This window comes from Hoplias malabaricus, chromosome 3 (assembly GCF_029633855.1).
Source record: "Hoplias malabaricus isolate fHopMal1 chromosome 3, fHopMal1.hap1, whole genome shotgun sequence".
NCBI classification, from domain to species: Eukaryota; Metazoa; Chordata; class Actinopteri; order Characiformes; family Erythrinidae; genus Hoplias; species Hoplias malabaricus.
In genome coordinates this window covers 37,987,552-38,002,702 of record NC_089802.1, presented here as the reverse complement: position 1 = coordinate 38,002,702, position 15,151 = coordinate 37,987,552, and the positions used below count along the sequence as shown (strand labels likewise).

The window sequence follows — 15,151 nt, the reverse complement described above, 5'->3', positions numbered from 1 at the left end:
GGCTACACCCCACACAAACTCATCTGGCAGTCAAATGGAGAATAGTACAGACAAACAGCAAACCTACTCCTTTTCAGAGTTTGAGAAGACTTTTACTCAACAGAATCATCTCCAAACACACCAACACATTCAAACAGGAGAGAAACCATATCAGTGTCCAGAATGTGGGAAGTGTTTTACTGCAAATAGTCGTCTCAGAAAACACCAGCGCATTCACACAGGAGAGAAACCATATTCGTGTTCAGAGTGTGGAAAGTGTTTTACTCAACAGAATAATCTTCGAACACACAAGCGCATTCACACAGGAGTGAAACCACATCAGTGTACACAGTGTGGTAACAGTTTTACTCAGTTGAATTCTCTCCAAAGACACCTGCGCAGTCACACTGGAGAGAAACCATTTCAGTGTTCAGACTGTGGGAAGAGATTTCATCGTCAGTGTAATCTCCAAACTCACCAGCGCATTCACACAGGAGAGAAACCATATCAGTGCTCACAGTGTGGAAAGAGTTTTATTCAGCTGAGTTCTCTCCAAAGACACCAGCCCCTTCACACCGGAGAAAAACCATATCAGTGTTCAGAATGTGGGAAGAGTTATACCCAACTGTGCTCTCTGCAGGCACACCAGCGACTTCACAAAGGAGAGAAACCATATCAGTGTTCAGAATGTGGGAAGAGTTTTAATCATCAGAGTAATCTCCGGAAACACCAGCGTGTTCACACAGGAGAGAAACCGTATCAGTGCTCAGAATGTGGGAAGAGATTTGGTTGCAAGAGTCATCTTCAGACACACCAGCGCATTCACACAGGAGAGAGACCGTATCAGTGCTCAGAGTGTGGGAAGAGATTCAACTGTAAGAGTCATCTCCAAGCACACAAACGTATTCACACAGGAGAGAAACCATATTCCTGCTCAGAGTGTGGGAAGAGGTTTACTAGACAGAGTCATCTCCAAATGCACCAGCGCATTCACACAGGAGAGAAACCGTATCAGTGTACACAGTGTGGGAAACGGTTTAATAGACAGAATCATTTCCGAATACACACACGCCTTCACGCATCAGAGAAACCATTTTCCTGCTCAGAGTGTGGGAAGAGGTTTAATCTTCGGAGTTACCTCCAAAAACACCAGCGCGTTCACACAGGAGAGAAACCGTATTCCTGCTCAGAATGTGGGCAAAGTTTCACTCAACAGATTTCTCTCAAAATACACAGTTATATTCACACAGGAGAAAAACCATATTACTGCTCAGTGTGTGGGGATAATTTTGTTAGACTGAGGAGTCTCAAAGAACACCAACGTATTCACACAGGAGAGAAACCATATTACTGCTCCGAGTGTGGGATGAATTTTGCAAGACTAAGTCATTTGCAAGGGCACCAGAGATTTCACACCGGAGAGAAACCATATTACTGTTCAGTGTGTGGGAAGAGTTTTACTCTAAAAAATTCTCTCAAAACACACAAGTGCATTCAAACAGAATTTCTGTGTTCTGACGAGAAACTGTTTACTTGTTCAGAATGAGGAAAGATGTTGAATTATTTGTGTGAGCTCCAAAAAAAAACGTGAAGAGTGCAGGAAGAATTATTCATCAGAGTCATCTTCATACACATCACTGCATTCACACAGGAGAGAACCTGTATCAATACTCGGTGTCAGAAGAGGCTTACTGAACAGGGTAAGATCCACAGACACCAGAGTGATCACGCAGCACAGAAGAGACTGTTTTCTCATATAACAAAAATTAATAATGTATTCATGTTCAGAGTGTGAGAAGAGTTACTAGACCAGTGGGTCAGAATATGGGGGGTGTGATACATAATGCATGTCACTTGTAATAATTCCATAGTAAAGATGATTTGTGGATTTTCTTTTTCCAATATATATCAATGTTAAGAAATTAATTGCAGTAAAGTCTGGAAGCAAAAGATGTGTATGTGCCTGTTGCTGGTGGTGCTTAAAAACGATTGTCCTCTTCAACAGAGAGGCACTGCAGATAATTTGGAAACCACTGCATTCAGCCAGAACATAAGCATTATCTGGATTTAAAAAAAACACAAATGCAATAGAAAATAAAGGTTGTGTCAAAAGTAAGAAACATTTATATTAGGTACAAATTGTTTAGCAGACAATTCATTTTGATGCACTCTGTAAGGGAATGGGAAGCCTGTTATGTCAACATAGTGGCCATCTTGATTTCAACATAAGTTATAATTGGAAAGATGGGGGTGTGAGATATCAAACCAGTAGAGTGTACAACAAGAACAACAGTGGTCTGCTTAATGTCATGAGAAGGAATAAAATTATGTTGACATGAATCACAGGGTTTCTGGTGAAATTCTCTACCAGTTCAAAGTGTTATAAATGTATCTTTGTTTGTTTGTAAAACTGAATATGAATACATGATGATGAAATTCAGAATGGCCACCAAGTTGTAAGGTTCTCTCTTCTCCACAGCTTGTGTCTAAAACTGTATCACTCTCTGCCAAAGCATTTTCACTTTAAAGGGAATATCTACGATTGTGAGTAATTGCAGTTCTCTGGTTCTGGTTCATGCCTTTCAACTTTTGGAGTCTAAAAAAACTCCAGAGGCCTCTGCCATGAGCATAGCATAGCACACCGAGTACAAAAACTGGGGCTTCATAAACACATCAGAGTAGTTTCTAGCATGCAGACAGACTGGAGAGCTAGCAAATGGTGAGGATATAACTTTTATAACAAGTGTTTTTTTGTTTTTTTTTAAACAATTGTGAACGCCACCTTTAAATATGTTTCCTTACTTTTGAGGCAACCTGGTTGTGAAGTTGTGCTTGATGGCTTTGGACATTAATAATGCGTCATTCATGTTTTAAATAAGAATGTAACATTGTTTTTAGTGATAAATAAACATTAATATTGCTCTGTTAACAACTATGTTGTGTCATGTTATTGTCTGGTGTTCTGCCCAGGGTGTGTCTTCCTGCCTTGTGCCCAGTGGTAGATTCTTGGGAGAGAATCTGTGATCGAGGATGGGCCTGATGATTGCGGATTAATCTGATTATATTGGATACAACTGATGACTGTTTATAAACTTCATTTTTGTGGATAAACCTTAATGCTGAGCATGAACCTGATGATTGTGAATTGGATGTCTGTGGATGATTATTTTGATGGCTACTGACTAAGCTGATTACGGTGTTTGAACTTGATTGTGGATTAAATTGATGAATGGGGACAAATAAAAAATATTAGAAGAGTAAAATTTCACTGGATATCACAGCTAGTCCTGGCTAATAATTTTTCATGGAGTTTTCATTTTCTTCTCCATATGACCAGTTTTTTATGTTTAATGTTTTTGTGAGGCGGCATGGTGACAGCAGGTAGTTTTGCAGTCACAGCTCCAGGGACCTGGAAGTTGTGGGTTCAAGTCCTGCACCAGGTGACTGCGTGGTGTGTTCTCTCTTTGTCTGCATGGGTTTCCTCCGGGTGACTGTCTGTGAGGAGTGTGGTGTGTTCTCCCCGTGTCTGCATGGGTTTCCTCCGGGTGACTGTCTGAGGAGTGTGGTGTGTTCTCCGTGTCCGCGTGGGTTTCCTCCGTGTACTCCGGTTTCCTCCCTAGCTCCAAAAACTTGTTGGTAGGTGGATTGGCGACTCAAAAGTGTCTATATGTGTGAAGGACTGGTGCCCCCACTAGGGTGTGTCCCCATCTTGTATACAGTGATTCCAGGTAGGCTCTGGACCCACCGCGACGCTGAACTGGATAAGGGTTACAGACAGTGAATGTGTGAACTTACTTGTGTGTACAGTCCCTTTCCAAAAATCTAAATAAAATACAACTCTCAATATTAAATTGACCTGGTCTTTATTTTTCTGGGTTTATTAGTGTATTAAATATTTGTTTACTTTATAGTAAGAATTCTGTATTCTTGTTTGTCAGTTTAATTTGAAATTTAAGATTCTTTTTTTTTTCTTTCCACTTAGTAGTTTTGCCAGTCTGCCATAATAGTAATGATGGCGTTTCTGGAGAATGATTTAATTTTCTTTAGGATTCCCTTTCTGCAGGTATGAAATGTATAATTGTTGAGAAGAGATTATATTGAAGCACCATTTAAAATTAGAATTATTTTGTCTATTATTTCATTTGACAGGTGCATGATCACTGATTGACCGCGACCCTGAAATGGAGAAGCGGAAAAGAAAATGTATGTGTGTATGATCACTGATTGTGATGGTGTGAATTAGTGGGTGTGTGCTTTGCCAACACGCAGTCTATGCGTGAATGAGTGATATGAACATTTGTTGGTATTAGGATCATTTAAGAGCCAGGTCAAGCTCAAACTGCTTTATTATTTCTGTGGAATTACATTGACACATGAGCTGAACTGTCCAGAGAAGTGTCTATGCTTGTATTAAAGTCCCTACCTTTTACCACTGTAGCATTGGATAAGTTGGAGATTTGGGTAAATAATCTTATCTTTGTCTTTAATTATCTGGCAAGCCACATAATATTTGAGGTTCTTCCAATCAAGTTTCTCATATTTGGTGTAAAGTTTTCCCAGAAATACAGAGGCTGTTTCTTCCGTAAGTGAAGACACCATGTGACGTAGGTTTGGGAGCTCCACAGCTCCATTTATACCCCTTCACTCTCACTCCATCCCCATGTTGAACAACATTGCTTGCGTTTTTTTTTCTCACCCAACTGTTTTCCTGCCATTATGGATATATTTTCCCATCCTTACTGCTTGCTTGTCCGCTCAACCCCTCCCCCTTCATCCCACCCCGTCCCTATTCATCCATCTCCTGCTCCCTATTCACCTAACCCCACCCCAACACTATTTTGTCATTCCATCTATTATTTATTAAGATTATTTATTATTTGTGATGGCATAATGTTGCTCCAAGATATATATATATATATATATATATATATATATATATAATCTTGGAGCAACATTATGCCATCACAAATGGTGTATTATGACATGAAAAACAATATTAGCTGGGTTCAAAATGTTCACAAATGTTCTGCACAATTAAGAAATATCGTCAGAAAAAATGAGAAATAAGTAGGTTTTCCATCCAATACACTTTTGCAAATAAATATTCAGGATGTTATCTGTGTTGATTTATATAATGATCAGTCATTTTAACTATTTAGCACATTTCAGCAATATTGTGATACTGAACTGTCTTAATTTTAACCATAATAATTATAATAGATTTTCATCTCTGTGAACACAATGTCCAAGTTAAATATTAACCTGTATTTACAATATCAGAGCATTTTATATATTGCTAAAAATAACAGGGAGCCAAGAGGAAGTCTGGCATAGTGTTTAAAGTAGAGCTATGTGTGAATTAGGGGAAGGAATACAACGTCCTGAAAGGTGTCCAGTTGGCAGTTAACTTTACCTCAGAAACAGCGGGAGCTCCTCCCTGGATGACCACCTTATTGTGGTTGAGGGGTTTGTGTGCCTGCGTGAGCCAAGGAGCTATGCTGTCAGGGGCAATAGCCCCTGGTAGGGTCTCCCAAGGCAAATTGGTCCTAGGTGATGGGCCAGACAAAGAGTGATCCATTAAGACCAAGATGAATAGATTAAGAACAGGGACACAGCCTCCCTTGCCCTAAGTAGGGTTACCGGGGCCTCACTCTGGAGCCATGCCTGGCGGAGGAGCTTCTTGGCGAGCGCCTGGTGGCCGGACTTTTTCACTCATGGGGTCCGGCCGGGCTCAGCCCCAAGGAGTAACATGGGTCCACTCTCCCATGGGCCCACCACCTATGAGAGAGGTAGTAATCCGGGTCTGGTGCATTGTGGATCGGGTGGCAGTCGGGTCAGCAGCCCTGGCGTTCTGATCCTCTGTTACTGAAACTGGCTTTTGGAACATGGAACGTAACCTCTCTGGTGGGAAAAGAGCCTGAGATGGTGCGCGAGGTTGAGAGGTACCCACTAGATATAGTTGGGCTCACCTCGACACACATTATGGGTTCTGGAACCAATCTCCTTGAGAGGGGCTGGATGCTCTTTCACTCTGGAGTTGCCCAGGGTGAGAGGCGTAAGGCAGGAGTGGGCTTACTCATAGCCCCCCGGCTTAGTGCCTGTACGTTGGGATTTACCCCAGTGGACGAGAGGGTAATTTCCCTGCGCCTTCGGGTTGGGGAAAGGGCTCTGACTGTTGTTTGTGCTTATGCACCGAACAGCAGTTCAGAGTACCATGCTTTCTTGGGGACCCTAGAGGGGGTGCTGGAGAACACTCATTCTGGGGACTCCATTGTTCTGCTGGGAGACTTCAACGCCCACGTGGGTAATGACAGTGAGACTTGTAGGGGCGTGATTGGGAGGAATGGCCCTGCTGATCTGAACCCGAGTGGTGTTCATTTATTGGATTTCTGTGCCCATCACAGTTTGTCTATTACGAACACCATGTTCGAGCATAAGGGTGTCCACAAGTACACCTGGCATCAGGATACCCTAGGCCGCATTTCATCGGACCTGCGGCCATATGTTCTGGACACTCGTGTGAAGACAGGTGCTGAGCTGTCAACTGATCACCACCTGGTGGTGAGTTGGATCAGATGGCAGGGGAGGATGCCTGACAGACCTGGCAGGCCCAAATGTGTGCTCAGGGTTTGCTGGGAACGTTTGGCAGAGGAACCTGTCAGAAAGATCTTCAACTCCTACATCCGGCAGAGCTTCGACTACATTCCGGGGGAGGCATTGACACTGAGTCCGAATGGGCTATGATCCGGACCTCCAATGTTGAGGCGGCTGAACGGAACTGTGGATGCAAGGTTTGTGCCTATCGGGGTGGCAATCCCCGCACTCGGTGGTGGACACCCTGGGTGAGGGGGGCTGTCAATCTGAAGAGTCCTATCGAGCCTGGTTGGCTTTGGGGACTCCGGAGGCAGCCGACAGGTACCAAGGAGCCAAGCGGCTCGCAGCTTCGGCTGTCGCTGAGGCAAAAACTCGGATGTGGGAGGAGTTTGGTGTGAACATGGAAAACAACTTTCGGTCGGCTCCGAGTAGTTTCTGGCAAACCATCAGGTGATTCAGGAGGGGAAAGGGGTTTTCCACCAACACTGTATATAGTGGGGGTGGGGAACTGTTGACCTCGACTGGGGGTAGATAAATTCGCCCTGGGTTCCTTAAGGCTCTGGATGTTGTGGGGTTGTCCTGGCTGACACGTCTTTGCAACATCGCATGGACATTGGGGGCAGTGCCTCTGGACTGGCAGACTGGGGTTGTGGTTCCCCTTTTTAAAAAGGGGGATTAGAGGGTATGTTCCAACTACAGGGGGATCACACTCCTCAGCCTTCCCTGTAAAGTCTATGCGGGGGTACTGGAGAAGAGAGTCCGACTGATAGTAGAACCTCGGATCCAGGAGGAACAATGCGGATTCTGCCCCGTTTGTGGAACACAGGACAAGCTCTTTACCCTCGCTAGGATCCTGGAGGGTGCGTGGGAGTTTGCTCAACCAGTCTACATGTGTTTTGTGGATCTGGAGAAGGCATTCGACTCGGTCCCTTGGGGTATTCTGTGGGGGTGCTCGGGGAGTATGGGGTACTGTGCTCTTTGCTACGAGCCATCCAGTCCCTGTATAAACAGAGCAGGAGTCTGTTTTGTATGGCTGGCAGTAAGTCCGACTGGTTTCCAGTTGGAGTTGGACTCTGTCAGGGCTGCCTGTTGTCACCGGCTCTGTTCATGACTTTTATGGACAGAATTTCTCGGTGTAGCCAAGTGGCGGAAGGTATCCTGTTTGGTGGTCTCAGGATTCCATGTCTGCTTTTTGCGGATGATGTGGTCTTATTGGCTTCATCGAGCCGGGACCTCCAGATTGCAGCTGAGTGTAAAGCGGTAGGAATGAGGATCAGCACCTCCAAGTCCATGGTACTCAGTCGGAAAAGGGTGGAGTGCTCTCTCCAGGTTGGAAGTGAGATCCTGTCTCAAGTGGAGGAGTTTAAATACCTCGGGAGTTAACGAGTGAGGGAAAGATGGAGTGGGAGATTGACAGGTGGATCGGTGCAGCGTCAGCAGTAATGCGGGCTCTGTACTGCTCCGTTGTGGTGAAGAGAGAGCTGAGCAGAAAAGCAAAGCTCTTGATTTACCTCTCAATCTACGTCCCAACCCTCACTTATGGTCACGAGCTTTGGGTAGTGACCGAAAGAACGAGATCGCGGGTACAAGTGGCTGAAATGAGTTTTCTCTGCAGTGTGTCTGGACTCTCCCTTAGAGACAGGGTTAGGAGCTTGAACATCCGGAAGAGACTCGGAGTGGAGCCGCTGCTCCTCCACGTCGAGAGGAGCCAGTTGAGGTGGTTCGGATGCCTCTTGGACGCCTTCCCTGTGAGGTGTTCCGGGCGTGTCCAACGGGGAGGAGGCCCCGGGGCAGACCAAGAACACGCTGGAGAGACTAGATGTCTCGACTGGCCTGGGAACGCCTCGGTATACCCCCAGAGGAACTGGAGGCGGTGGCTGGGGAGAGGGAGGTGTGAGTTTCTTTGCTCCGACTGCTTCCCCCACGACCCAGATAAGCAGTGGATAATGGATGGATGGACAGTGGGAGCTGTCTTTTGCTTTATTGCCATGTAAACAGTGCGCTGGAGTGAACAATAAACTATTTGGTGCTTATCTGACATGTGACTTTAAAATCAAAAACAGCAAATTAAGGGTTTCGGCTTAAATATACTAAACTTGATGTGATAAAATGTATCAACAAAATGAAATGCAAAGCCTGAGTGTTTGATGGGGTGGTGGTCAAGAATAAAGAAGAGTTTTCAAATAATGAATATAATTTATTATCACATTTACAAAATGTGTAGCTGTTTTCAGAAATTTGTGATCCCAAATTCCTGAAGTAAAACATTCCTATAGAAGAAAATGGTGCAGTCACAAACAATTGGAAAAGTTTGGACAAAATTCTAAAATACTAGTTTAAAAATGCTGTGATTTTCTCAGGTACACTAGGAATAAGTTTCATGAATTAACTATGTTAATTTGTAGAAATATCAATGCAAATCCCCTTTTCTGGATTCCCATTTCTACCATTGGCTTGAACCTCATCCAAGCAGGTCCCTTGATTGGCCAAATCCGATTGAGAGCGAGTTACTATGGGGCGTGTCCACAGGCGAGTGGGAGGCAGCAGGTCAGACTGCACTGCTGCTTGCACAAACTTTATTTCAAAGAAACAGGCTCCATTTTAAACATCTGTCCTAAATGGAGCCTTACAGTGCTCATCAAAGTCTACGCACCATTCTTGTGTTTTGAGGGAACTCTGATGACTAAACTTCTTCCCATACTGAGCACTCTCCTGTGTGAATGAGCTGGTGTCTTTGGAAATGGCTCTGTTTAGCGTAATTCTTCCAACATACTGAACAGTAAAATGGTTTCTCTCCTGTGTGGCTGCGCTCATGTGTTTTGAGGGAATTCTGGTGACTGTACTTCTTGCCACAATGTGAACACTGATATGGTTTCTCGCCTGTGTGAATGCGCTGGTGTTTTCTGAAATTGCTCTGGTCATTAAAACTCCTTCCACACTCTGAGCACTGAAACGGTTTCACTCCTGTGTGAATGCGCTGGTGTATTTGGAGATGAGTCTGTGTAGTAAAACATTTCTCACACTCAGGGCACTGGTATGGCTTCTCTCCTGTGTGAATACGCTGGTGTCTTTGGAGAGAATTCTGTTGAATAAAGTTCTTCCCACACTCTAAGCAGGAATATGGTTTCTCTCCAGTGTGAATGCGCTGGTGTTTATGGAGACAACTCTTCTGAGTAAAACTCTTCCCACACTCTGAGCAAGAATATGGTTTCTCTCCTGTGTGAATGCGCTGGTGCCTTTGGAGAGAACTATGTTGAGTAAAACTCCTTACACACTCTGAACAGGAATAGGTTTTCTGTTTGCCTGAACCTCTGTGTGTTTTTCTGCCAGATGTGTTGGGTGTAGCTAAAGATAATTCCTGAAAACTGGAACATCCATTCTCTGTATCCTGACCATTAAGCCCTACTGAGTCCATCCTTGTGGCATATTCTTCCTTGTGATGATACTTTATGTTTTTGTGAAAGTAAAGTAAAATTGTCCTGGACACTGGCAGCACAAGACTTGCCAAGGCATATTCTTCTATTCTGGAAGAGAAAAGGGTAAAGGAAGGTCAAAGTCAAGTAATTCTGCAGGTGGTATGTGTTAATTTCTTTAAGGAGAAACTACAAGTGAACAGGGTAAAACTCAAAGGTAAACATTCAAGACATCCAGTAGCTGTTCCACATAAAAGAGTAAAATATGAAAATAATATAAAATTATTAAATTATTTTTAAATATATTCAGTTATATATATAATAGAAATAAGTATATAGATATAGAAAAGTATATATATAAGAAATATGTATATAGATACAGAAAAAACAGTGATAGAGGCAGTGCGATTAACCAGTCACCAATATAGCCATCACCATGAAATTCTACTGTAGATAACTTGCATTAAGAATTATTTTTTTGTAACATGCATTCTTTTTGTATTTTCTGAATTAAGCTTAAAAATGCAAAGGAGACAATTTTACTCTCATATTAGCGTAAACATTTTTACAGAGGGACTTTCAGATCTCTTTTTATCACATTATAACAAATAATGGCATATGATCAGCCCCATCTGTAAAAAACCTTTATAATGTAGATATGGACACAACTGAACTGAAGTGTACATTTCTGGCTCAGAGCGTGAGAGGAAAAAAATGTTTTTGAGAAAATGGCCTTTAAAAGATATGCATTATAAAATTTCATACATTTGTACTTAATCATTCCACCTAATCATACCCTTAGCTACAACAGTATAAAATATATAATAGCAAAAATACAGCCATATAGAATTGTTAGAACATGTAATAACTACAAGAGCTCAGAGCACCATTGTTCTTTGTTGCATCTTGAAACTCATTTTAAAGCACCATCTTTCACAGAGTCTATTCCAAAGCAGCCTGCTACAGAAACAACGATTCTGCTGATTTATATTCATTTTAAACCTCATTCCTGTGCAATAAGGACAGATTAACCCACTGATCAGCCACTGCTGTGAGGCGCATTATTTTCCCACCACTATCTAAACGTTATTGTTTTCTGAATTAATGTTCAGGCATCAAAGCATGCTTTGAAGTCATTTCATTAGTTGGTTTTTCCTTGCATTAATCGCGGATACAAGCGGCTGAAATGAGTTTCCTCTGCAGGCAAATAGAGACAGGGTGAGGTGTTCTGACATCCAGGAGAGACTCAGAGTGGCGCCAGTTGAGGTGGTTTGGGCGTCCGGTAAAAATGCCTCCTGGAAACCTCCCTGGTGAGGTGTGTAGGGCATGTCCAACAGGGAGGAGACCCCAGGGAAAACCGTGAACACACTGGAGAGATTATATATCTCGACTGGTCCAGGAACGCCTCTATATCCCCCAGAAAGAGCTGGAAGGAATGGCTAGGGAGAGGGCGGTCTGGGTTTCTTTATTCTGAATATGTCCCCCACGACCCGGACCTGGATCAGCACTGGACAATGGATGAATGGAAGGTTATGAATGTCCCACACAAAGCAAAAGCTTGCTGTGTCAGAACAGGCCAATGTTGTCATCTGAATGTATTGCATTGTCAGAAATAATTATGTTGTCAAAAACTAATCAATAAGATTTCATGCTTAAGTTCGGTTGCTGATACAAAGAAAATGAACATATTAGCATCCGACAAAACACTGCAGGACAAAGAAAAAGCTCACATACAACAGGTACAATACTGCCCCTTTAAAATGTTTATGAATTTAGAAGAAATCTGCAGGTGCATCCTAACAAACTGCAGGAAAATAAACACTGTATATTTAAAGTAGACATGGATGCAAACGGGCTGAATATCTCAAAATTAACAAGTGCATGAGAAAACATGTTGTGTCACACCTTAAAGGCACTGTCCATGGTTTTAATTTAAAAACAAAAAAATAATTTAAACAAACCCATATTTTGCATAAAACTCTGAGGATGTTTCCTCTCCAAATGCTGCTGCTCTAATGTGTTTAAGAGGCCCCAGTGTCTGTGAATGGGTTAAAAAAAAAAAAAAAAAGTGTCTCGGTCTGGTGTGCTGGGCTTTCTTACGGAGCCCCTAAAGGGACTGGGGGGAACAAAAAAAAAAAAAAAAAAAACACTATTGATTTTGCGTTCCCTCACAAATAGTTTTGCATTCCCTGGCAAATATTTGCATTCCCTCGAAAACACAATTGCGTTCCCTCGCAAATACTCCGTAGGGCTCCGTAGTACTGTGCTTGCTGTGGGTGTCAGGTGAACTATGGAGCAGCTCGTTGAATTTTACTTTGATCTTGGACTGAAATATAAAGACATAGCATCACTTCTCAGCAGAAAACATGCATATGTTATTGGGGAGCGCCAACTGAAACTTTTGTTGCTGTGTTGTTAATTGCTATGAAATGAGGATGAGAGAATTTAAAGTGCAAGCGCATGGACAAAGGTGACGTGAACAGTACAGAGACACAGACAATGAACACAGTTTCCAAACAGTGGGAGAGAAAGGGGTGTGAACACCTAAATAAATATGTAGCTATTGGTAGTGTATAGGAGTAACGTGTGTAAAAGTCAGTTCTGGCAGAAAATGGTGTTTTTACTCCAGCTTAAAAAAAAACAGAATTCCCAGATAAAATGAAATGCATGGTGTAGCGACCGGCTCTAGCTCCACAGCCGTGTCTGGAGTCATCGTGCTGAGCCACGTCTCTGTAAAAATCAGTCCGCTGCGTGCCCTGAGATCTCTGTGTGTTGCGTCACTACCTTACACCCTCCATCTTGTAATTGAATGACCGGATTTTTAAGAGAGACTTTGCTTGGTAAAGGTTTTTCGTTAAGATTCGTAGTTTGACCCCTACCCCAGTCAATAACAATAAAAAAAACCCAGCCGTCCACATTTTTCCTTTCTTTCACGAAGCCGCCTACGTCTCATACACCTGTTACTATGGAGATACGTGGAGCTACGGCGTTCTGACTGCACTTTCAGGATGCTACCGAATGTATATAAACTTGTTTGTTTACAACTTCCTCTGATGTGAGGCAGTTCCTTACAGATGTATGAACAATTCACATTGGCAACGACACTGTGTTAGTAGAGATAAATAAATACATATTCATTCTCTGTCTCAAGTGGCTGGATTTTCCTGGAAACCGCAGTGTCCTGATGTGTTGACTGAGCCACAAAGACAATTAGGTATCATAAAACAATTGCAAAGGAGCACAATGTATTTGCGAGGGAACACAAAATCAATAGACTCCCCCCAGTCCCTTTAGAGGCTCCGTAGAAAACAGATTACAGTAAAAACACAGCTGTCCTCAGGAAGATTTTAAATGAAAGCATGAAATGTTGGGGTAAACTCATCCGCTCAGAATGCTCTGTAAACACTGGGCTGTGTGGAGCTGGTAAACACCTCATTCTGACTGTACACGGCCCAAGCTCCCACATTTCCACCATTTTACAAACTCCTCTTCAAAAAGAGAACATGTCTCCCCCCGTTCCTGTGAGAGAGAGAGTCCCAAACCCAGTGTAAACAGTGTGGAAAAGTCTTACACAGCTCTTTCCCTTCAGTAAAAACACGTCCTGATTTCAGCTCCAGCACACCGCTCTCCTTCTGCTACTTTCTCCTCACACAATTCACTCCCATAACACCCGCCTCCTGCGCTACCATTGGCTAGGGCTTCATCCGAGCTGTTATCTGATTGATCAATTTCCGCTAAGAGGGCGTTACTATGGGGGGCGTGTCCACAGCTGAGGGCGGCAGCAGGTTACACTGCACTGATGCTCGCACAAACTATTTTAAAGGAGCAGGCTCCATTTTTAAAAGCTGTCCTACATAGAGCCCTGAGGTCCTCATTGAAGTCCACGCAGTGAACACAGGACACTTCAGACACAGGACAAGACTTGTTTACGATGTATATTATTTTTACATTGAGTTTTCACTTAATGCTAGGAATAACACAGATATTCTTTTGCAAATTCACACTATTAATGAATCTATTTCACAATAGAAATAATCATATTAATCATATTGAAATACATGTATTTAATACATCTTTTTTTTTCCATTCTCATTAAGAATTTTTGTTTGAAAAGCTGTGACGGCTTAGATTTGCACAAAAATTTCTGCAAAAATCCAAATTCTGAAAGAAAATTCCAGGAACTGTGTATCACTAATAGCAATGAAGTGTACAAAACAATACAAAATAAACTGAATAAAACCTGTGCATGAAAAAGTACAATAATAATAATGATAATAATCACTGATTGATAAAATTTAGAAAAAAAAAAAGATAATCAAGCATTATGCAGAGTTTTGAAGATTTGGCAAAACATTAAAAACCTTACCTTCAAAGGTGCTCTCTAGAAACGCAGGGTAGTAGCTCATTCCAGGAGGGACAATATGCTGTCTCCAACAGGCCGAGACCTACAGGAAATGCAGGGTAGAGACTGAAGCTGTGTAAAATTATTCAGAATGTCTGCATTACTGTCTGCAAGCAGTGCACTAATATTAAACACACAACAGCCATCAGTGACTTGAGCTTCATTTTCTCCACACTGTTTAAATATAAAAAAAAAAAAAAAAAAAAAAACGGTAACTCCAACTTGAAATTATTAAGTAACTGATTTCATCACTGTTTTTAAGGTAGTACAACTTTAAGGTCAATTTGTTGGCCACAATTGTAAATTAAAGTTGGCATAGCAATTCCTGCCAGGTTAGCTCAACTTATATTGCTAAGTCATCTCAACTTTCAGATCAGTAATCCATCCATCCATTATCTGTAACCGCTTATCCAATTCAGGGTCACGGTGGGTCCAGAGCCTACATGGAATCATTGGGCGCAAGGCGGGAATACACCCTGGAGGGGGCGCCAGTCCTTCACAGGGCAACACACACACACACACATTCACTCACACCTACGGACACTTTTGAGTTGCCAATCCACCTACCAACGTGTGTTTTTGGACTGTGGGAGGAAACCGGAGCACCCGGAGGAAACGTACGCAGACACTGGGTGAACACACCAACTCCTAGATCAGTAATCATAACCTAATATTTTAAGCTGGCAGAACTTGAAATATCAAGGAAAGGTAACTCCAATTTTCAAGTCACATTTGTCAACTACAACAATGCTCTGAAATTAGT

The 15,151-nt window shown here is 42.5% G+C and overlaps 1 protein-coding gene and 1 pseudogene across 1 annotated transcript; one reads left to right on the top strand and one right to left on the bottom strand.

Moving 5' to 3' along the window:
• Nucleotides 1-15,151, top strand: part of LOC136691099 (zinc finger protein 585A-like) — a 92,108-nt pseudogene that overhangs the window by 14,460 nt on the left and 62,497 nt on the right.
• Nucleotides 8,801-13,651, bottom strand: LOC136691098 (zinc finger protein 501-like). Its single transcript, XM_066663410.1, has 2 exons — nucleotides 13,558-13,651; nucleotides 8,801-10,092 (listed from the first exon to the last, which is right to left on the bottom strand). The coding sequence occupies exon 2, from the start codon at nucleotides 9,986-9,988 to the stop codon at nucleotides 9,257-9,259; it is 732 nt and encodes a 243-aa protein (XP_066519507.1). The 5' UTR covers nucleotides 9,989-10,092; nucleotides 13,558-13,651; the 3' UTR covers nucleotides 8,801-9,256.